The 17,149-nt window shown below is 43.3% G+C and overlaps 2 protein-coding genes across 3 annotated transcripts in view; one reads left to right on the top strand and one right to left on the bottom strand.

Annotated features, from left to right (window-relative positions):
• Window positions 1-17,149, top strand: part of nubpl (nucleotide binding protein-like) — a 217,827-nt gene that overhangs the window by 37,519 nt on the left and 163,159 nt on the right. The window lies entirely within an intron of this gene.
• The window catches only part of LOC119955283 (myb/SANT-like DNA-binding domain-containing protein 2), an 80,803-nt gene that overhangs the window by 37,436 nt on the left and 26,218 nt on the right, over window positions 1-17,149 (bottom strand). The window contains exon 2 of one of the 2 annotated variants that reach the window (XM_038781363.1): window positions 5,292-15,917. The exons of the other annotated variant lie outside the window; for it this stretch is intronic. Within the exon in view, the coding sequence (XP_038637291.1) occupies window positions 15,571-15,917 (347 nt within the window). The 3' untranslated portion in view covers window positions 5,292-15,570. Of the gene's footprint in view, window positions 1-5,291; window positions 15,918-17,149 lie in introns of those variants that run through there. 2 annotated transcript variants of the gene reach the window in all.

The raw sequence follows: 17,149 nt of genomic DNA, 5'->3' as shown, positions 1-17,149 counted from the left end.
ATTACATTTTGTTCCCTCATCTAAATCATTAACATAAATTGTGAATAGCTGAAACGAAATGAAAATCGCTTATTGTCACGAGTAGGCTTCAAATGAAGTTACTGTTAAAAGCCCCTAGTCGCCACATTCCGGCGCCTGTTCGGGGAGGCTGTTACGGAAATCGAACCGTGCTGCTGGCCCAGCACCGCTCCCTACGGTACCCCACTAGTCACTGCCTGCCAATTTGAAAAAGACCCATTAAATCCTACTCTTTGGTTCCTATCTGCCAATCATAGTTGTCATAGGGGTCAGAGCTGGAGGATAAGGGATAAACCTTTTAGGGATGAGGTATGGAGAAATCCCTTCACCGCAAGAGTGGTGAATCTGTGGAATTTGCTACCACAGGAAGTAGCCGAGGCCAAAATTCTACCCGGTCAAATGCCTTCTCGGCGTCCAAGGCCACAACCACCTCTGTTTCCTTCCCTTCTGCTGGGGCCATGACAACGTTCAAAACACCCCAAATGTTCGAAAAAAGCTGCCTTCCTCTCACGAACCCCGTCTGATCCTCACCTATCACCTTCGGGAGGCACTCCTCCAGCCTACCCGCCAGTACCTTCGCCAATACTTTTGCGTCCACATTCAGAAGTGATATGGGCCTATGTGACCCACACTCCATCGGATCCTTATTTTTTTTTTAGCAACAGTGAAATCGATGCCTGCCCCAAGATTTGTGGCAACACCCCCTTCCCTGTCACCTCTTCAAACATCCCCACCATCAGGGATGCCAGCTTATCCTTGAATTTTTGATAATATTCCACCGGAAACCCATCCGGCCCTGCCAACTTCCCCAACTGCATCTTCCCAATCACATCCTTTATCTCCTGCTCCACTATTGCTCCTTCTAATGTAGCCCTGTCCCCCTCCCCTAGCCTCGGGTATTCCAACCCATCTAGAAATTCCTGCATCTCACGGTCTCCCCCGGGTGGCTCTGACCTGTAGAACCTCTCACAAAACTCCTCAAAAACCTTGTTAATCAGCTCAGGAGCCACCACGAACTTCCCTGCCCTATCCCTCACCTGAAGAATTTCCCTTGCCGCTGCTTCCCTCCGGAGCTGACCTGCAAACATGCCTCATCTCCAATGTTCATAAACTGCACCCTTGCTCGTCTCAGTTGGCGCACTGCCTTCCAGGTAGACAGTCGGTCGAAGCTCGCCTGTAGTTCCTTCCTCTTTTCCAGCTTCGCTGGGTTCCCATCTTCTGCATAACTCCTATCTACCTCCAACATCTCATCTATTACCCTCTGCCGCTCCAACCTCTCCTCTTTGTCCACCCTGGCCGTAAACGAAATGACCTCCCCCCTCACCACCGCATTTAGAGCCTCCCAGACAACTGCCTTCGACACCTCACCCGTACAGTTGAAATCTACATATTCCTTAATTACCGTTTCAATTTTCTCACAGAACACTTGGTTCCCCAAAAGCCCCACATCCAGTTTCCACCCCGGCCTCTGCATACCATTTTGCGTACCTCTCCAGTACCATTTCCACCCAATGCGGAGCATGATCTGACACAGCAATTGCCGAGTATTCCGACCCCATAACCCCAGCCAGCAAAGCTTTCCCCACCACAAAGAAGTCGATCTGCGAGTATACCTTATGGACTGCTGAGAAAAATGAGTACTCCCGTTCCCTTGGGGGCAGGAACCTCCAAGGATCCACCCCTCCCATTTCCACCATTAGCCCAGCCAGCGCCTTCGCCCCCCCCCCCCCCCCCCCCCCCCCCCGCGATGAGACCAGCGAGCACGGCCGTGATCTGTCCAACCTTGGCTCCTGCACCAAGTTCCAGTCCCCCTCCACAATCAGTTAGTGTGTGTCCAAGTCGGGGATGGCCCCAAACACCTTCTTCGCGAATCTCACATCGTCCCAATTGGGACCGTATACACTTACCAGCGCCACTAATCTCCCCTCTAGCGCCCCTGCCACAATCACATTCTACCCACCTGATCTGCCACCACCTTCTCCATCTGGAACCGTACCCTTTTGCTGACCATTACCGCTATCCCTCGAGCCCTTCCGTCAAATCCAGAGTGAAACACTTGACTAACCCAGCCCTTTTTAAGTCTCACCTGGTCCTTCACCCTCACGTGAGACTCCAGCAGCATTGCCACATCGGCTTTCAAACTTAAGATGCGCAAGCACCCATGACCGGACCTCCTAGCCCTCTCACATTCCACGTGACTATCCTAACTGGGGATCTCTCACCCCCCCAACCCTTCTTATCTACCATCATCATACCACTGGGCCCTGCCCCATAAGCCTGACTCACCCCTGTCCGTTGTTAACATCGAACCCCCTCGCTCGCCTCGTAGGCCCATTGAAGCCTGCTATCCAGGCTCCAACGTCCGCATCCCTCCTCTCACCTCACCTCCGTGGTGGCTGCCCCCGCCAAGATATATCGTCCCCTTCCACCTAGTACCAGAGAAAGAAAAAAACAAAACCAACAATCCAACCCATACAATTCACTAACATAAGATTTAACCGTCGCAACACAGAACGCCAACGCACCCAACCATTAACTTGAACTCTGTTACAATGCAAAGAGAAGTAAATTACAATATACATCAGTAAAAACAAAGTTGTAGCATTTATACATTTTCCAGCTGCCCAAACACAGTCCACAGTCTTTCTTCCAGTTCTGCTCCTCATGTCAATCCCAAGCCTTCTGCCCTCACGAATGCCTCAGCCACCTCCGCTGTTTCAAAATAAAAGTCTTTGGCATTATATGTTACCCTCAGCTTCGCCGGGTACACCATACCAAATCGCACCCCCTTCTTGTACAGTGCCACCTTCACCCGCCCGAAAGCCGCTCATCTCTTTGTCAACTCAACCGTCAAGTCCTGATAGATCCAAACTCCATCACCGTCCCACTGCACCTTGCGCTTCGCCCAGCTTAACACCTTCTCCTTCATGCAGACTTTATGGAAGCAGATAATTACTGCTCTTGGCGGCTCATTCACCTTGGGCTTCGGCCTTAATGACCTATGAGCTCAGTCCAGCATGTACTGGGAGGAGTTCTCACCCACCCCCATCAGCTCTGCCAACTTCTTAGCGAAGTACTCGGTTGGCCTTGGGCCCTCTGTCCCTTCGGGCAAGCCCACAATTCTCAGATTGTGCCGTCTCGAGCGGTTCTCCAAGTCCTCGAGCTTTGCTCGGAGTGCTCTGTTGACCTCACCACTTTCCGCAACTCGTCCCCCATCCAGGTGAGCTGGTCGCTCTGCTGCGACACGGCTTCCTCCACTTCCTTCATCTTCTCACCCTGCTCTCTCACCTCGGCCGATGTCTTTGCCACAGCTACCCTCACCGGGGCGATTGCCTCCTCCACCAACAATTTCAATGCGACCGCCGCCTCCTTCCTCACAAACTGCTTTTCCAGCTCCACCGCCATCACCTCGGTCATCTTTTCCACCGTAAATAGTGCAGCCCCACCATGCAGTCCAGCATCCACCATCCTGTCAGCGCTTTTGCTGGCTTTCTCATTCAACGGCGAACCCGGGTTTTCTTCCTAGCTGCTTTTCGCATCCTCTAACGACTTATTATTTCTTCTTTCTTTCTTCAATCCGAAAAAATTAAATAATTGTTTTCACAAATTTTTCCCCCAAACATTCCAAAGTCAGGAAATCTCTTCCTCTGGGGACCGGACTTCAAACTCCTCAAAGATCCATTTTCAGTGGGAGCCACCCAGTGTGCTCTACTCCCCCTCCACATCGCGTTCTGGACTCAGGCCTGCCACCTCGATTGCCTCGCCTCGTGTCAAGCTCCGCCCACGCATCCGACCTCTGTGCGATGCCTCCTGCTCCGGCTGCTAGACACTCCGCGGGGCTCCTCACCGGCTCCAAACCGGACCAACCCGAGGCCCGTCCCTCAGGCCCCAAAGGCCGAAGAAACCGTTCCCCTTTCGTGGGAAGAACGAACCACGGGGAAACCCCTGAAAAAGTCGGAAAAATCGCGGACCGGCGGGAGCCTCTACTCGACGCAGCCACTCCTCTCGAGAGCACCACCAAAGTCACCGGACTTACAATTTTATATGGTTTGCTGCTTTTTTCATGTCAATAATTTTTTGATTGCTGTAACTTTATTTTATTCAGTTATGTAAATCCTTTGGTATTTTATCCATGCAACAAATTAAATCACAGAAGCAAAGTTTGAGATGAGCAAAGTTTGAGATAACTAAAGATATTGTTTCAGTGGATTATTAATGTCATTGATGGATCTTTGAGTTGCTTGAGCACTTTATTTGTTGGCAGTCACCCTGAAAGATGGAATTGTTTTTTCAGTTTCATCATCAAGCATTATCAGTTGAATAGATTGAAAACTGCTCATCCCAAGCTTCAGAAGAACACCCCCAACTGTGTGACTCTTTTTAAAACTCTAGGGAGGAGGTAAAGGCAAATAAAAGTCTCATGATTGTGAAACATCAAATAACAAGTTGGATAAAAGAACTTGTGTCTATGTGGTACTCTTAGAACACGGCAACATGGGACTGGAATTCAAATCACAGACCCCTGATAAGAACACACTTAAGAACAAAGCCTAATTATTCTTACTTGGAATACAGATTCAAATAAACACATACGGTTCCAAATCACATTTCTGAATACCAATAACCATTTGCCTGCCGATCATGCAATACATATGATCAAACTTGGCTTCCAGAATAAATTCACCCAGTCTTTAATTTTAAAAAAAAAGGGTATCGAGAGAATTGGTACATCCAAAAGCTGTAATTAGGTAACATTTAGGTAATTGGGTAGCACGGTTGAACAAGTGGCTTCACAGCGCCAGGGTCCCAGGTTCGATTCCCTGCTGGGTCACTGTCTGTGCGGAGTCTGCACGTTCTCCCCATGTCTCCCACAGTCCAAAGACGTGCAGGTTAGGTGGATTTGCCATGATAAATTGCCCTTAGTGACCATAAAATATTAGGAGGAATTATTGGGTTACGGGGATAGGGTGGAAGTGAGGGCTTAAGTGGGTTGGTGCAGACTCGATGGGTCGAATGGGCTCCTTCTGCACTGTATGTTCTATGTTAATTTAATTGTCCTTTTTAACAATTGTTTTTCAACAAGACATAAATTAAGTGCTGGCAATCTAAGTAAGACTGGAGAACGATGGAAACATTCAACAAGTTAGGTGGCATCCCAAAAGAAACAAATATTGTTAACATTGTAGGAATAGACCTTCATCAGCACTAAGCAGAAAGGCTGTGGTTGAACTGTTAATACAATGATGTACACTAAAAAATTGTCCGACTATAGGTAAAAACACAAAGTTTTTTTAATTTGAGAAACAAATGCTTATCACATTTTTACAGCATTTGGGAAACAATACTGAAAATAAACAACACCTTTAGAATAAACTTAGAACATATGCCAGTGTATAACACACTGGGAAAACCTAGGATATCATACCAGTGACAGGTAGGTATTATTACTCTTTCATTAACTTGAAAGATCTATAACTAATAAGTACCACTGCATCTTCATCCAAGTGGAAGACTTCTGACATTACCGGTGTAATATTTCTCAGTATAAGGTGGACTGATAACATTTCAGTGCTTACACAAACAGAAGTGTCAAAAACTGTTCAAATTTCCTTCTTTTAAAAAAGCATAAAAGAAAAAGTATATATTTACAACCATATTTAAAAGCTGCAGTTTTTCAATATAGTTACTACTGTATCAATATTGAAACCTATTTTCCAAAAAAAAATTCGACTGCATTTTTAAATCAATAGAATTTTAACCAATCAGATAACTAGATAGCAGCATGAGTGCACACATTTGAGTGACAACTTGAATAGTTGACCTAACAGCCACACACAGGTGCAAACATTGTTGTAATTGGAATCTTTTCTAAGAACTATGTGGAGATACTGAGGCAGCAGAGAATTCGAAACTTGCAGTGAACTATAATTAATATAAGGCTTACATGGTAAAGATCAGTAACAATGCATTCAGACAACTTATCCTTTTCTATGTACCAATAATGAAGGTAACATTCTTAAGACAACGAATACTGGACTCCCCACACATATCAACAAACATAAAAATCAACAGCTCAGAGTCATGATACAAATTTCTACTCCTTGGAAAGATACTAAGGAGCTTTTTTATGATCTAGAGATCTGTAAAGATTAAAAAGACACACGTTTTGGTTGCATTGGGAAACATTTTTGAATCTGTGGTGAATTTTCCACACAAATTGGCGAAACCGAAGTAGAATGGAGACACTTCTATTTTGGTTAATCAAATATCAGTAACAGCAAATTTAAAATATGCAACACTACACAGAATAGTTGTGTAAAATATAATAAATAATTTCCTTCTCACAATTAAAAACTCAATTTGCCACTTAGCTTCTTTTGGATGGTAACTTGCTGATCTTGGCTGGGCCGTCCTATATAATACTGAATAATGAGGTCAGAATAGGTGCATTATTCTGAAAGAGCAGAGTTATCAGAGGCCACTGACATACTTGCCACTCATCCCTTTGGAGTTTGAAACAAGACATAACCTGTGAAGCGAGATTCACAAGGTGAAGGAAACCTGTGCATTTACAGAAAGATTTGAATTTAAAATTACTGACATTCTCCATTTTAATCAATTTTGAGACTGGTCTCGATATGTGCAACATCATATTACTAACAGTTAAAAAAATCTCACAAAAGTATCAATGCATGACAGTATGTTATCTGATCACTTCCTTCAACATATAATGCAAAATTTCCAGGCAAACACATGTTTAAGCCATGACTTATTGTAAAATAAAGAAATATAAGGAATTGGTTCAAACAGTAACTGAAGCAGTAGTCAGATAATAAAGGCTCCATTTGCTCAATCAATTCTGCAGAAAGATCCACCAACTACCTTCAAAACCCAAATAAACAGCAGGCAGAAGCCATGATAACCTAGCAGTGACGAACACTGGATGTTTTTGTACCCCAGGCATCTCAGAGCGCTCATTTTCATGAACTGGTAAATATGGAGCTATTTGTATGGCACCGAAACGTTGAATTGGGGGGAAATGGAAGAGCAAAACGAGTGAATGCTCGAGAATAAAGGTTTGGCAGAACAATCTGAAAATACAGCTCAGTGCATTGATTAAGTGACAATAAGGCACAATACCCAGGGTATCTCATTCAGCATATTTCTGCATTACAAATGCACAAGCCAGAATTATAACCAATTATAAAATTCCTCACCCCTCCCCTGAAAAAAGCAATGTGTACCAAGAACAAGTATTAAAAAAAACAATGAGTAAAGTGGAAGTGTACAGGTTCAAAGGCAAGTTGAAACTGAAACACAACAGGACTGATAAAATTACCGAAGAATCAACTTGGACCTGTGAATTAAAGAAAAGCAGGGAGAAGAGCATAATTTGAAAACATTCTTAAGTTGATTTCTGATCAATTATATAGAATAGGTGCTCATTCAATTCCAAAATGTTTTATCTCCATTGCAATCAGTGTACTTAATTGTCTTTAAACTCAACACTGATCAGAAATGTCGAAGTTTCCTCCTTCTCACCGTTCCAATCATGAGTCAACGTCAGTACTCACATTTGAGTAGAAACTATTTTTTTTTGTGAAGCACCAGCTCAGCATACTCGCCAGTCCAATTGCATTCACAACTCTGTGCATCACGCTGCTTTCTCCCGCCTTTATTATCTCTATTGAATTCTGCTGTCAGGAGCTCACAAGTATTGGAAAAGATCAACAATAGGAAAGGAACAATAGACTTCCGGTGGCTGCCACGGAGTGAATGGTGGCACATCGTGCAGTTCTGGCTCGAAGGCGTTGGTTTGGGCCCTTTATACTAGTTAGTAGGGTAGTTCCATCAGGAAAGTGGTGCAAAAAGTGTAGAGGAAGAGGTTCTCTGTAAGATTGGCATGTCTACCGGTTGCCAGACCCAGCATAAAACAGTTAAAGACCTGGCTAAGGAATTGGATGGACCTGTGGCTCAGCAACAATTGCGAGAATGGCGGAGGGGGAAGGGTCATCGCTAGTGGGAAAGCCCCAGATGGAACAGTTGATGGCCTTCATTAAAGATGAATTTTACCAGCAAAGGAAGGAGATGCATGGCGACTGGTCGAAGGCCATTGAGGGAGCAGTTGCATCTCTGCGAGGATAGATGAACGACATAGAAAAGTGCCTTGACAGAGGCGACGATAATAGAGCTGGAGAAGGTGCTGGAGGCAGGGATCTGTGCAAGTCACAGAGTGAAGGTCAAGGAACAGGAGAACAGATCCAGGCAGCAGAACCTGCGAATTGTGGGTCTGCCAGAGGGAGTGGAAGGAACAAACACCACAAAATATGTGTTGAGGATGCTGGACGGGTTGTTGGAGAAGAGGGTGCTGGACAAGGCCCCAGAGGTGGACAGGACCCGTAGGTCTCTAAGGCAGAAGCCAAGAGCTGGGGGGCTGCCGCGAGCGGCGATGTTGTGATTGCACAAGTTCATAGAAAAGGAGAAGCAAAACTGTGAATGGGAGGTGAATCATGTCCAAATATACCAGGGCATTGGTGCAGAGCTGGCAAAGAGGCATGCTGGATTCAACAGGGCCAAGGCGGTGTTGTACCGAAGGAAGATTCGGTTTGGGGTTTTGTACCCAGCAAAATGGTGGGTCACATTTGAAGGCTGGGAGTATTATTTTGAAACGCCAGAAGAAGCCAATGACTTTATGAGGTACCATAAACTGGGGAAGAACTGAGAGTTGGTGTGAGATGGAGGAACTATAAAAAGAACAAGAAAAGTACATCACAGGTACAGGCCCTTCAGCCCTCCAAGCCTGTGCCGATCATGATTCCGAACTAAAAAAAACCTCTGCCCTTACCCGGTCCGTATCACTATTCCTTCCCTATTGTATCCATCCAGATGCCTCTTAAATGTTGCTAATGTATCTGCTTCCATCACATCCTCCAGCTCTGGCATCAGGCACCCACCACTCTGCGTGAACAATGTACCCAGCACATCTCCCTTAAACTTTCTCCCTCTCACCTTGAACTGGTGTCCCCTTGTAATTGACACTTCCACTCTTGCAAAAAGCCTCGGACGATCCATCCTGTCTACGCCTCTCAATTTTGCAGACCTCTATAGGTCTCCCCTCAGCCTCGGTCTTTCCAGTGAAAATAATCCTAGTTTATTTAACCTCTGCTCATAGCCAACACCCTTGAGAGCAGGCAACATCCTGGTGAACGTTCTTTGCACTCTCTCCAAAGCTTCCAGGTCCTTCTAATAACGTGGTGACCAGAACTGCAAGTAATACCCCAAATGCGGCCTAACCAAGATTTTATATAGCTGCAACATGATTTCCCAACTCCTGTATTGCCCTGGCTGAAGTCAAGCTTGCCATATGCCTTCTTAATCATCTTGGCCACCTGTGTTGCCACTTTTAGGGAGTTCCAAGTTTAAGCAACCTTTAAGACTCATCTGGATAGACACATGAACAGATGGGGTATAGAAGGATACAGGCGGTTCGTCTAGATATGACATGTGATCGGTGCAGGCTTGGAGGATCGAAGAGCCCGTTCCTGTGCTGTACTGTTCTTTTTTTCCCTTCTTCTCTAATATGTACGTGGTGTATTCGGGAATTGATTTCTTTGTGGCGAGTCGAGCGGTGTTGATGGGGGCGGAGTCTCCAGGAATCGTGATCATGCGCCGCATTGGCTGGAGGTGAGGCGTAGCTCAGGGCAAGTGCAGACGCCGGGATGGAGGCTGGATTCGGGTCTTCTGGCAGATGAGGAGTGTTGTGAAAAGATGAGGTCGGTGATTGGGGCTGAATCAGAATGGGGAGGTGTCAGCGGCTACGTTCTGGAAGGCGTTGAAGATGGTGGTCCGAGGGGAGATTATTTTGTTCAAGGCGCATATGGATAGGAGAAGGAGGGAGGAGCATGGACGGTTGCTGGACAAAATAGTCGAGGTGGACAGAGATACTCGGGGGCTCCCACTAAAGAGTTGTTGGCGGAGAGGAAGAGGTTGCACGGGTAGTTCGATAGGTTGACGATGGGGCAGCTACGGAGGGCTCAATATGAATATGGAGAGAAGTCGAGCCGAATGCTGGCCCACCAGCTGCGGAGGCAGACTGCATCCAGGGAAATTCGAAGGGTGCTATTAGGGAAGGGGGAGGTAGTTTCAGAGCTGGGGAGGTGTTCAGGGGGGTACTATAAGAAGCTGTACAAGATCGAGCCAGGTGGAGAGGAAAGGGAGACAGTTTGTAGGTGGGTTGGCGGAAGAGAGGCGGCAGGCTTTGGAGGAGTCGCTGGTATTGAGGGAGGTGATTGACAGCATTAGGACGGGATGTCTTTGTGGCAGAGTTTCACAAGGCGTTTGCGGCAGAGTTGGTACCGCATGTGATTGGGATGTTGGTAGTGAGGTATTGGAGAAGGGTGGGCTGCAAGAGACACTGACACAGGCATCGATCACGCTAATCCCAAAGAAGAGGAAGGATTCGTTGGGAGTGCGGATCATACGATGCACAGGTAAAATTTGACAGCATTGGTACAGGAGATTGTGGGGGATTTTAAGATACATCACACCTGACACAGGCAAGGAGGGTAAAGATGAATGTGCTTTTCAGACGCTCCTGTTCTTTCTCCCCAAGGCCTTCTTCCGGAAATTGGAGACAGTGATTTTGGAGTTTGTATTGGCAGGGAAGGTGCCGAGGTAAAGAGGGCCCTGCTACAGAGGCAGAAATGGGGGCCGGCACTCCCGAACCCGCTGCAGTCTGATGGTTATGGTGACGGCTCCGCTTCTGTTAGCTACGGGGAAGTATATGGGGAGCCTGGTGGTACAGTAAACGGTCAGGGTATGGAATCAGCTGCGGAGACACTTTAAGTTGAAGGGAATGTCAGTGTTGACACCGCTGTGCGGGAACCATAGGTTTAAACTGGGGGAGATGGATGGAAAGTGGAGGGACACGGGGCTGGTAGGACGAGGGACTTGTACTTGGCAGGGAGGTTTGTAGGTCTTGATGAGTTGCGGGAGAGGTTTGAGTTGCCGAGGGGGAGTAAATTTAGATATATGCAGGTGACAGACTTTGCATGAAAGAAGTGGAGAACATTTTCCAGGTTGCCGGAGTACACCTTATTGGAGCAATTGCTGCTCCTGGATAAGTTGGGAGAGGGTAGAATTGGGGGTATATACGGATGGTTGGGGGAGCGGCACAGGTGGTGAGGATCATGAACAAATGGGAAGAGTTACGGGGGTGGGGGGGGGAGGAGAAGATAGGCTGGGGACTGTGGTGTGAGGCGATGCATAGTGCAAATTCAACCTCCTGCACGAGGATGAGCTTGATTCAGTTCAAGCTAGTGCACAGGGTACATATGACCCAGGCGAGGATGAGTGGGTTCTTCCAAGGGGTGCAAGAAATGTTGAAGAGGGCTGGCGAATCATGCGCACATGTTCTGGGGTTACAAGAACCTGGAAAGATACTGGGAATTGGTGTTTGGGACGTCATCTAATATTGTGGGGGTGGTCAGGCCGGACCCAATGTTTTTGTGACCTTTAGGGTATTGAAAGTGCCAAAGCTGATGGAGGGGAGGGGAACAATGTTGTGGTCTTCGCCTCACTAATTGCCCGAAAGGATCGTGCTGAATTGGAGGTCGGATACGCCACCGGGGGTGGCGGCCTGTCTTTACCGATATTCTCCTATTGGAAAAGACTAAATTTGAGTTGAGGGGCTCGGTGAAGGGCTTCAAGACATGGTCAGGGTTGTTCAAGATGTTTGAGGAACTGTTCGTCAATATGGGGGGTGTGGGTTAAATTGTACAAATTGTGTTCTGAGTTTGTGGAGTGTATTGTTGTACATGTTGTTGTTTTCTACACATGTTTGGAACAAAATACATTTTTTTTTAAAAAGGAAAGGAACAGTAGAACAAAAGAAACTCAAGTGAGGAAAACAGATTTAAAAATGTGAATATAAAGAAATAAAATGAAACAAGTGCATAGTTTGTTCGGGGCGTCTTATCTGTAACTCAGTCCATTAACACAGATTTTTTTTTTTACAATTGCCTGACAAATAACCATCTCAGGCCAGCTATCCAGAAGCTGGATTCAACCCAGACTAATTTCTGAAAAACCACTTAACAAAGCAATTAAGCTGAAATCAGGCCACTTATCGGTTGTATCTCTGTACTGTAGAATAAATACAATTGAGACACGAGAAAAATAAATAGATCTATGGGATTATGTAAGTGAAGAAATAAAAGTCACAGAGAAACAAGCAAACATTTTGCTAATAATATCTCAGACCTCCTGTCACTTGCATTATTGGAATTGGAGTCGTAGCTCTCCCAAATCATCTATTTCTTTACTCCCAGAAACACGGCAAAAAATACTACGCAATGCATCTCTTTTATTTTATCAAGATAAACTCATACTAGGAAAAATGTTGCTCCCCCCTTTGTTATTCCTCCCTCTAAAATTGACATTAACCTTTTGCATGATCTCTACATTCTGAAAATGGATCACACTGTGAAATCAAATTTCAACAGTAAGCTTTTATTTTACTTCAGTAACAATCTATTCTACAGTACAAAATTGTACAAAATACTTCAAACTGAAAGAGAAAGGATTCCTCCCCCACTGTGGGAAGTGGTCTATTCACAGTTTGTGGGATTGATCTTTCATTTCCGTTGTTCAAAGTTCAAATGAATTGCGCACTCAACATACTCACAAGAACTTGTTTCTTTTCTTAAATGATAACTGAATTATATTTATAACTTGGACATCTAGATTGTTCTTTTTTAACCCTTTTTCATTCTACATGGTCAAAATAGTCACTGTAAACTTCAGCAAAAAATAGAAATTTGTCAAAGGGAGTGGTTAAAGATAGCAAACAAAAATGGCTTTGCAATTATGAAGTTCATAAGACTTCTGCTTTGGGACTGTGCCTTTAATACAAGGTAAAGTGAAGGGGGTCATGTTTTGAAGTTTGCTTGACAGCAAGCCTGAATGATTCGATTGTTAGAGGTTAAAGGGGGCCCATATTGTGTTACTGGAAAGAAGGTGCAAGGTTTACACTCGAGGACAATGGCAGCAGCTTGTTTGCTAACACTGGATAAACTGAGTCTCCAAAGTCTCAGAAAAATGTTGAGAATGTCAGCTTGTAATCAATTGTGCTTTAAGCCTTGCATTAACTTCCAAGATTTAAGCGAGTTGGGGTCTCAAGGATAGCTAATCAGCAGTTCCACCTAGATACAAGGCCTGTGTGATTCATGTTGCCATGGAGATACCTTTGGAAGGATAAGGGTTTAAGATATCTTTGAAAACTCAAACGGCAATATTAGTCTGCCAAGTTCCGGGATTTGCAGAGCAGATAGGTGGCAAGATATGGTGGTTCACCAAGCAGTAATGCGGATGGGAGGTGGAGCTCTGATTGAAAAGCCAAAGTTCACTAGGAGTTAAAACAAAGCTGGAAAATTTGCCTATCTTGTGCTGGAGGAATAATCTCTGTGGAAAGCCTCACTTTGAAAGAGACTTTAAAAGATCCCAGGTTGAGACAGGATAAGAACAGCCTGAGAGTTAAGAATGACTGATTCCAGGAGAATTGACGATTACTTAAAAAGCAAAGTAAAATGTATTTGCGAGGTATGATTTTTGGTTGCATTTAAAGTTCAGTTTTACAGTTTAAAGTGGAGGTTGTCCACAAAACGTGTTTCATTAATGGTGCTTTTAGTCTGTTTGTTACAGTTAATATGAAAATCAAGTTGTACCATCTTTTTAGCTATTAACTGTAAGTTTTTAAAAGTTCCGGTCTCTACAGAGATCATAACTTCTCTGCAATTTAGCAAGAATTCCTGTAGGTAGAAAATATCTATAAAGGGAAGGATATAGAATAAGTATACAGACTGAAACCTATTGGCATGAAATTACAGTAATTAAGTAAACAAGCTAAAACACCGATAAACAGAAACTCAGTTTTAAAATATGCATCTGTTCCTCCACATAAGTTGTAATTCCCAGTATTAAGATATTTTAACATTTGCATCTTCCAAGAAATGAAGCATACTTTTACCAGGAGGGGTTAGTAATCAAACTCAAACTGTCCTATCCGAGTAACCAGTTAACATGATCTTTTTCAGTTTAATTGTATTCAACACCTTAATCTAGTAATATTTATGAAGAGTAAATTGTGAGAAAATATAGTTCATAACTAGCACCTCTGATTCACATGCTGACAGATTCATTTACAAATGATATATGTGTGAGAAATCACCATCTACCAATCATGTTTAAGGCTTTTAGGTTTCTTGTCAAGAATATCTCAATTTGGACAGAACTGTTCAACTGTAATTCTTTTTAACTACAGTTGGCGAGACAACACTCCCATCTTGTCAAGAAACACAGCTTGCTTTTGTTTTTTTGGGGTAAAATATTTAAACCTTTCATTACAAGTCCCTGGGAGCTACTAATTCTTTTATAAAGCGGCATTAACTCCATTTAATTTCACAATGGCCAATATTTAAATGCATGCATCTCAAATCAAATGCACATCATTATCTGTGGCTAATTCAGCATAAATTCAAACTAATTACTCAGAACTTCTAACATCATCTAAAAATTAAAAATCAAAGTAAGGTGACTCTGTAAAAGTGACACTTAAAAATATTAAGAATTACATTTCTTAAAAATAGAAACAAATAGGTATTGCTCTGTGGGTAACAGAAGGCTGGATCCTCCGTTAAAGTAATGGCAATTTGTGAACATTCTGGTCCGAGCAGATGCCATTCAACACAGCGAGGGGAAAGGTCCCATTAAGGCCATGTTGAGTCCATTTACTAAAACTGGAATGCTAAAGAAAACAGATAACATACACATTTAATTTAGAAAAAAAACATTCACTCGTTCACACTTCATGGTGTTAAGATTCAGTTATACAAAATACTGTACCAAATTCCATATTACTCAATATGGAACACTGCTCTAATATAGTGTAACATTTCCATTTTTTGAAGAACTGCTAAGTGCATTGCATACTAATAGTAATTGCTGTGAGGGAAACAATAGAATTTATGACTGGCTATGCTGCAGCAAACCACTTCTAACTGTGCTGTGAAATAAAGGGGGAAAAATGATGGCAGGGCAGTGGACTTAATGCAACATTTTCCATCATATAGATTGGAAATATTACATTGGGTCATTTGATCGCCATAGTCTTATCTATTTCTTAGGGCTATATGAAAGAACATTAGAGATTGATTTTTTGGTTATCTTATTTTTGAAGTCGCAACTCTTGTGCTATCTTAGAAATGTTACAAATATTTCCTCCTGACGTCATGTCGATTTTTGCATTGAAACCAATAATAGGCAGTCCCCATACCCCAGAAATTAGCCGACAAAGAGATGGCAGGTTTACTGTTGAGCTATTGCTCCAAATAGTTTTCCAAAAAAAATTGTTTACCACTCAACATGCAAGCTTACCAACAATTAAAAAACATTTTGGTTATGAACCTGTATGCAGTCACATCAGAAAACATACTGTGTATAAAATAAAAATACGCGACAAAGATACAACTGTTTGACAGTGAATTTAACCGTGACCTAAAATACTTTCCTTTCAGTTATTTCACCTTCAGCAGTTGACGATGTGGAGGGAAAGTCAGCCATATTATGGCCCATCATCTGTCCCAACATGAATAAAACACGAGCTTCGTGTTCTCTATCATTTTGTCTCATCCTTTCCTCCATTTCCATGCGTAGTTGTTCAAGACGAGCAAACCGTTCTTCTGATGCCTCCATATAACGAAGAAATTTTTCATCAGCAGCTTCACTGTAGCGAATGAACTTCTCCATCATACCATCCATTATGTCCTCCAGTGAGTGTTTCTTCGCTTTCTTGGGCTGAGGTGTAAGTGGCACAGAAGAATGGGCACGTCGCACACGGGGAGCTAGGGGTAACAAAAAAAAAAATCCCCAAAAATTTGAAACATATCCCACTGAACCAAACGGGCTATGCAAAACTAACACGCAAGTCTCATTTTGTTCACGATACTAAACGAAGATCTGGAAAAGACTAGATGTTGTACAAAGCCTGTTCTAAATTGTCACAACTTAACTTCTATACACCATGGTCTCTTTCCTGCAGAATTCCACAATCCCCTTGGAGAGATGAAAGTAATTAGTCCATTCTTGGAAAACCCGGATTTCAAAAGTTCAAGGACACCATGGTAGCTGGGAGACACATCCTTCAATACTCACCTACCTTCTTTGCAGTTCTGCTAAAATGAATAATGGGGCAATAATTTGATGCTGAATTTCAAATATAAGTGGGTTTTTATCCCCATTTATAAACTAAGCACCTGCATTTTAAATAATTTATTATCAATTTATAAAGAGGAACCTTTTGAGTTTTCAAAAGGTAGTTTGTTGTCATTCCGTTAGCTGTCTTTATTTAGGATTTTAGCCCTCTTCCCAAATACAGTCTGCAATTTTCCAATGGGCAGTTTAAACAATAAACTTATATTTATATAGCACTTTTAATCTAATCAAACATCCCAAGGTGTTTCATCGGAGTATTATCAAGTAACATTTGCCACCAAGTCACTCAAGAATATACTAGGGCAGATGCCCAAACATTTGGCAAAGAGGTAGCTTTTAAGGAGCGTCTTAAAGAGGAAACAGAGATAAGAGAACTTTAGGGAGGAAATTCCAGAGCTTAGGGGTTTGGCAGCTGAAAGCGCAGCCACCAAAGTGAAGCGATTAAAACCAGGAATGTTTGAAAATCAAAATTAGAGGAGTGTCAATATTTCTGGGGCAAGAGATTACAGAGATGGGAACGGCTGAGGCTATGGAGGGATTTGAAAGCAAGAAAACATCTGTTACAGCCATTTCATATGAGTATATGTGACAATATATTACAAGCTGTTGTGCATACCACAGTAAACAGCCAACAACCTTAATGTTTATTGGATTTCACCCGAGTCATGAGGTTATGTTGAAAAACATTCCCCTCAATATTTTAATAGAAGAGCCATGTTTCTCCTTTGCCTCTTGGTTTTAAAGGATTTGTTCCACAAAAAAGTAATAAAAATGGTTCAGGTGGGTGCTCTTTAGATTCCTGCACACATTTAAAAATACCACCATTAAATAACTAATCACTTAGTGCTTCGTCATTGCATGA

Source organism: Scyliorhinus canicula, chromosome 2 (assembly GCF_902713615.1).
Source record: "Scyliorhinus canicula chromosome 2, sScyCan1.1, whole genome shotgun sequence".
Lineage (NCBI taxonomy): Eukaryota > Metazoa > Chordata > Chondrichthyes > Carcharhiniformes > Scyliorhinidae > Scyliorhinus > Scyliorhinus canicula.
Note: the sequence above shows the minus strand (reverse complement) of the source record. Positions and strands in the feature narration are given on the sequence as shown.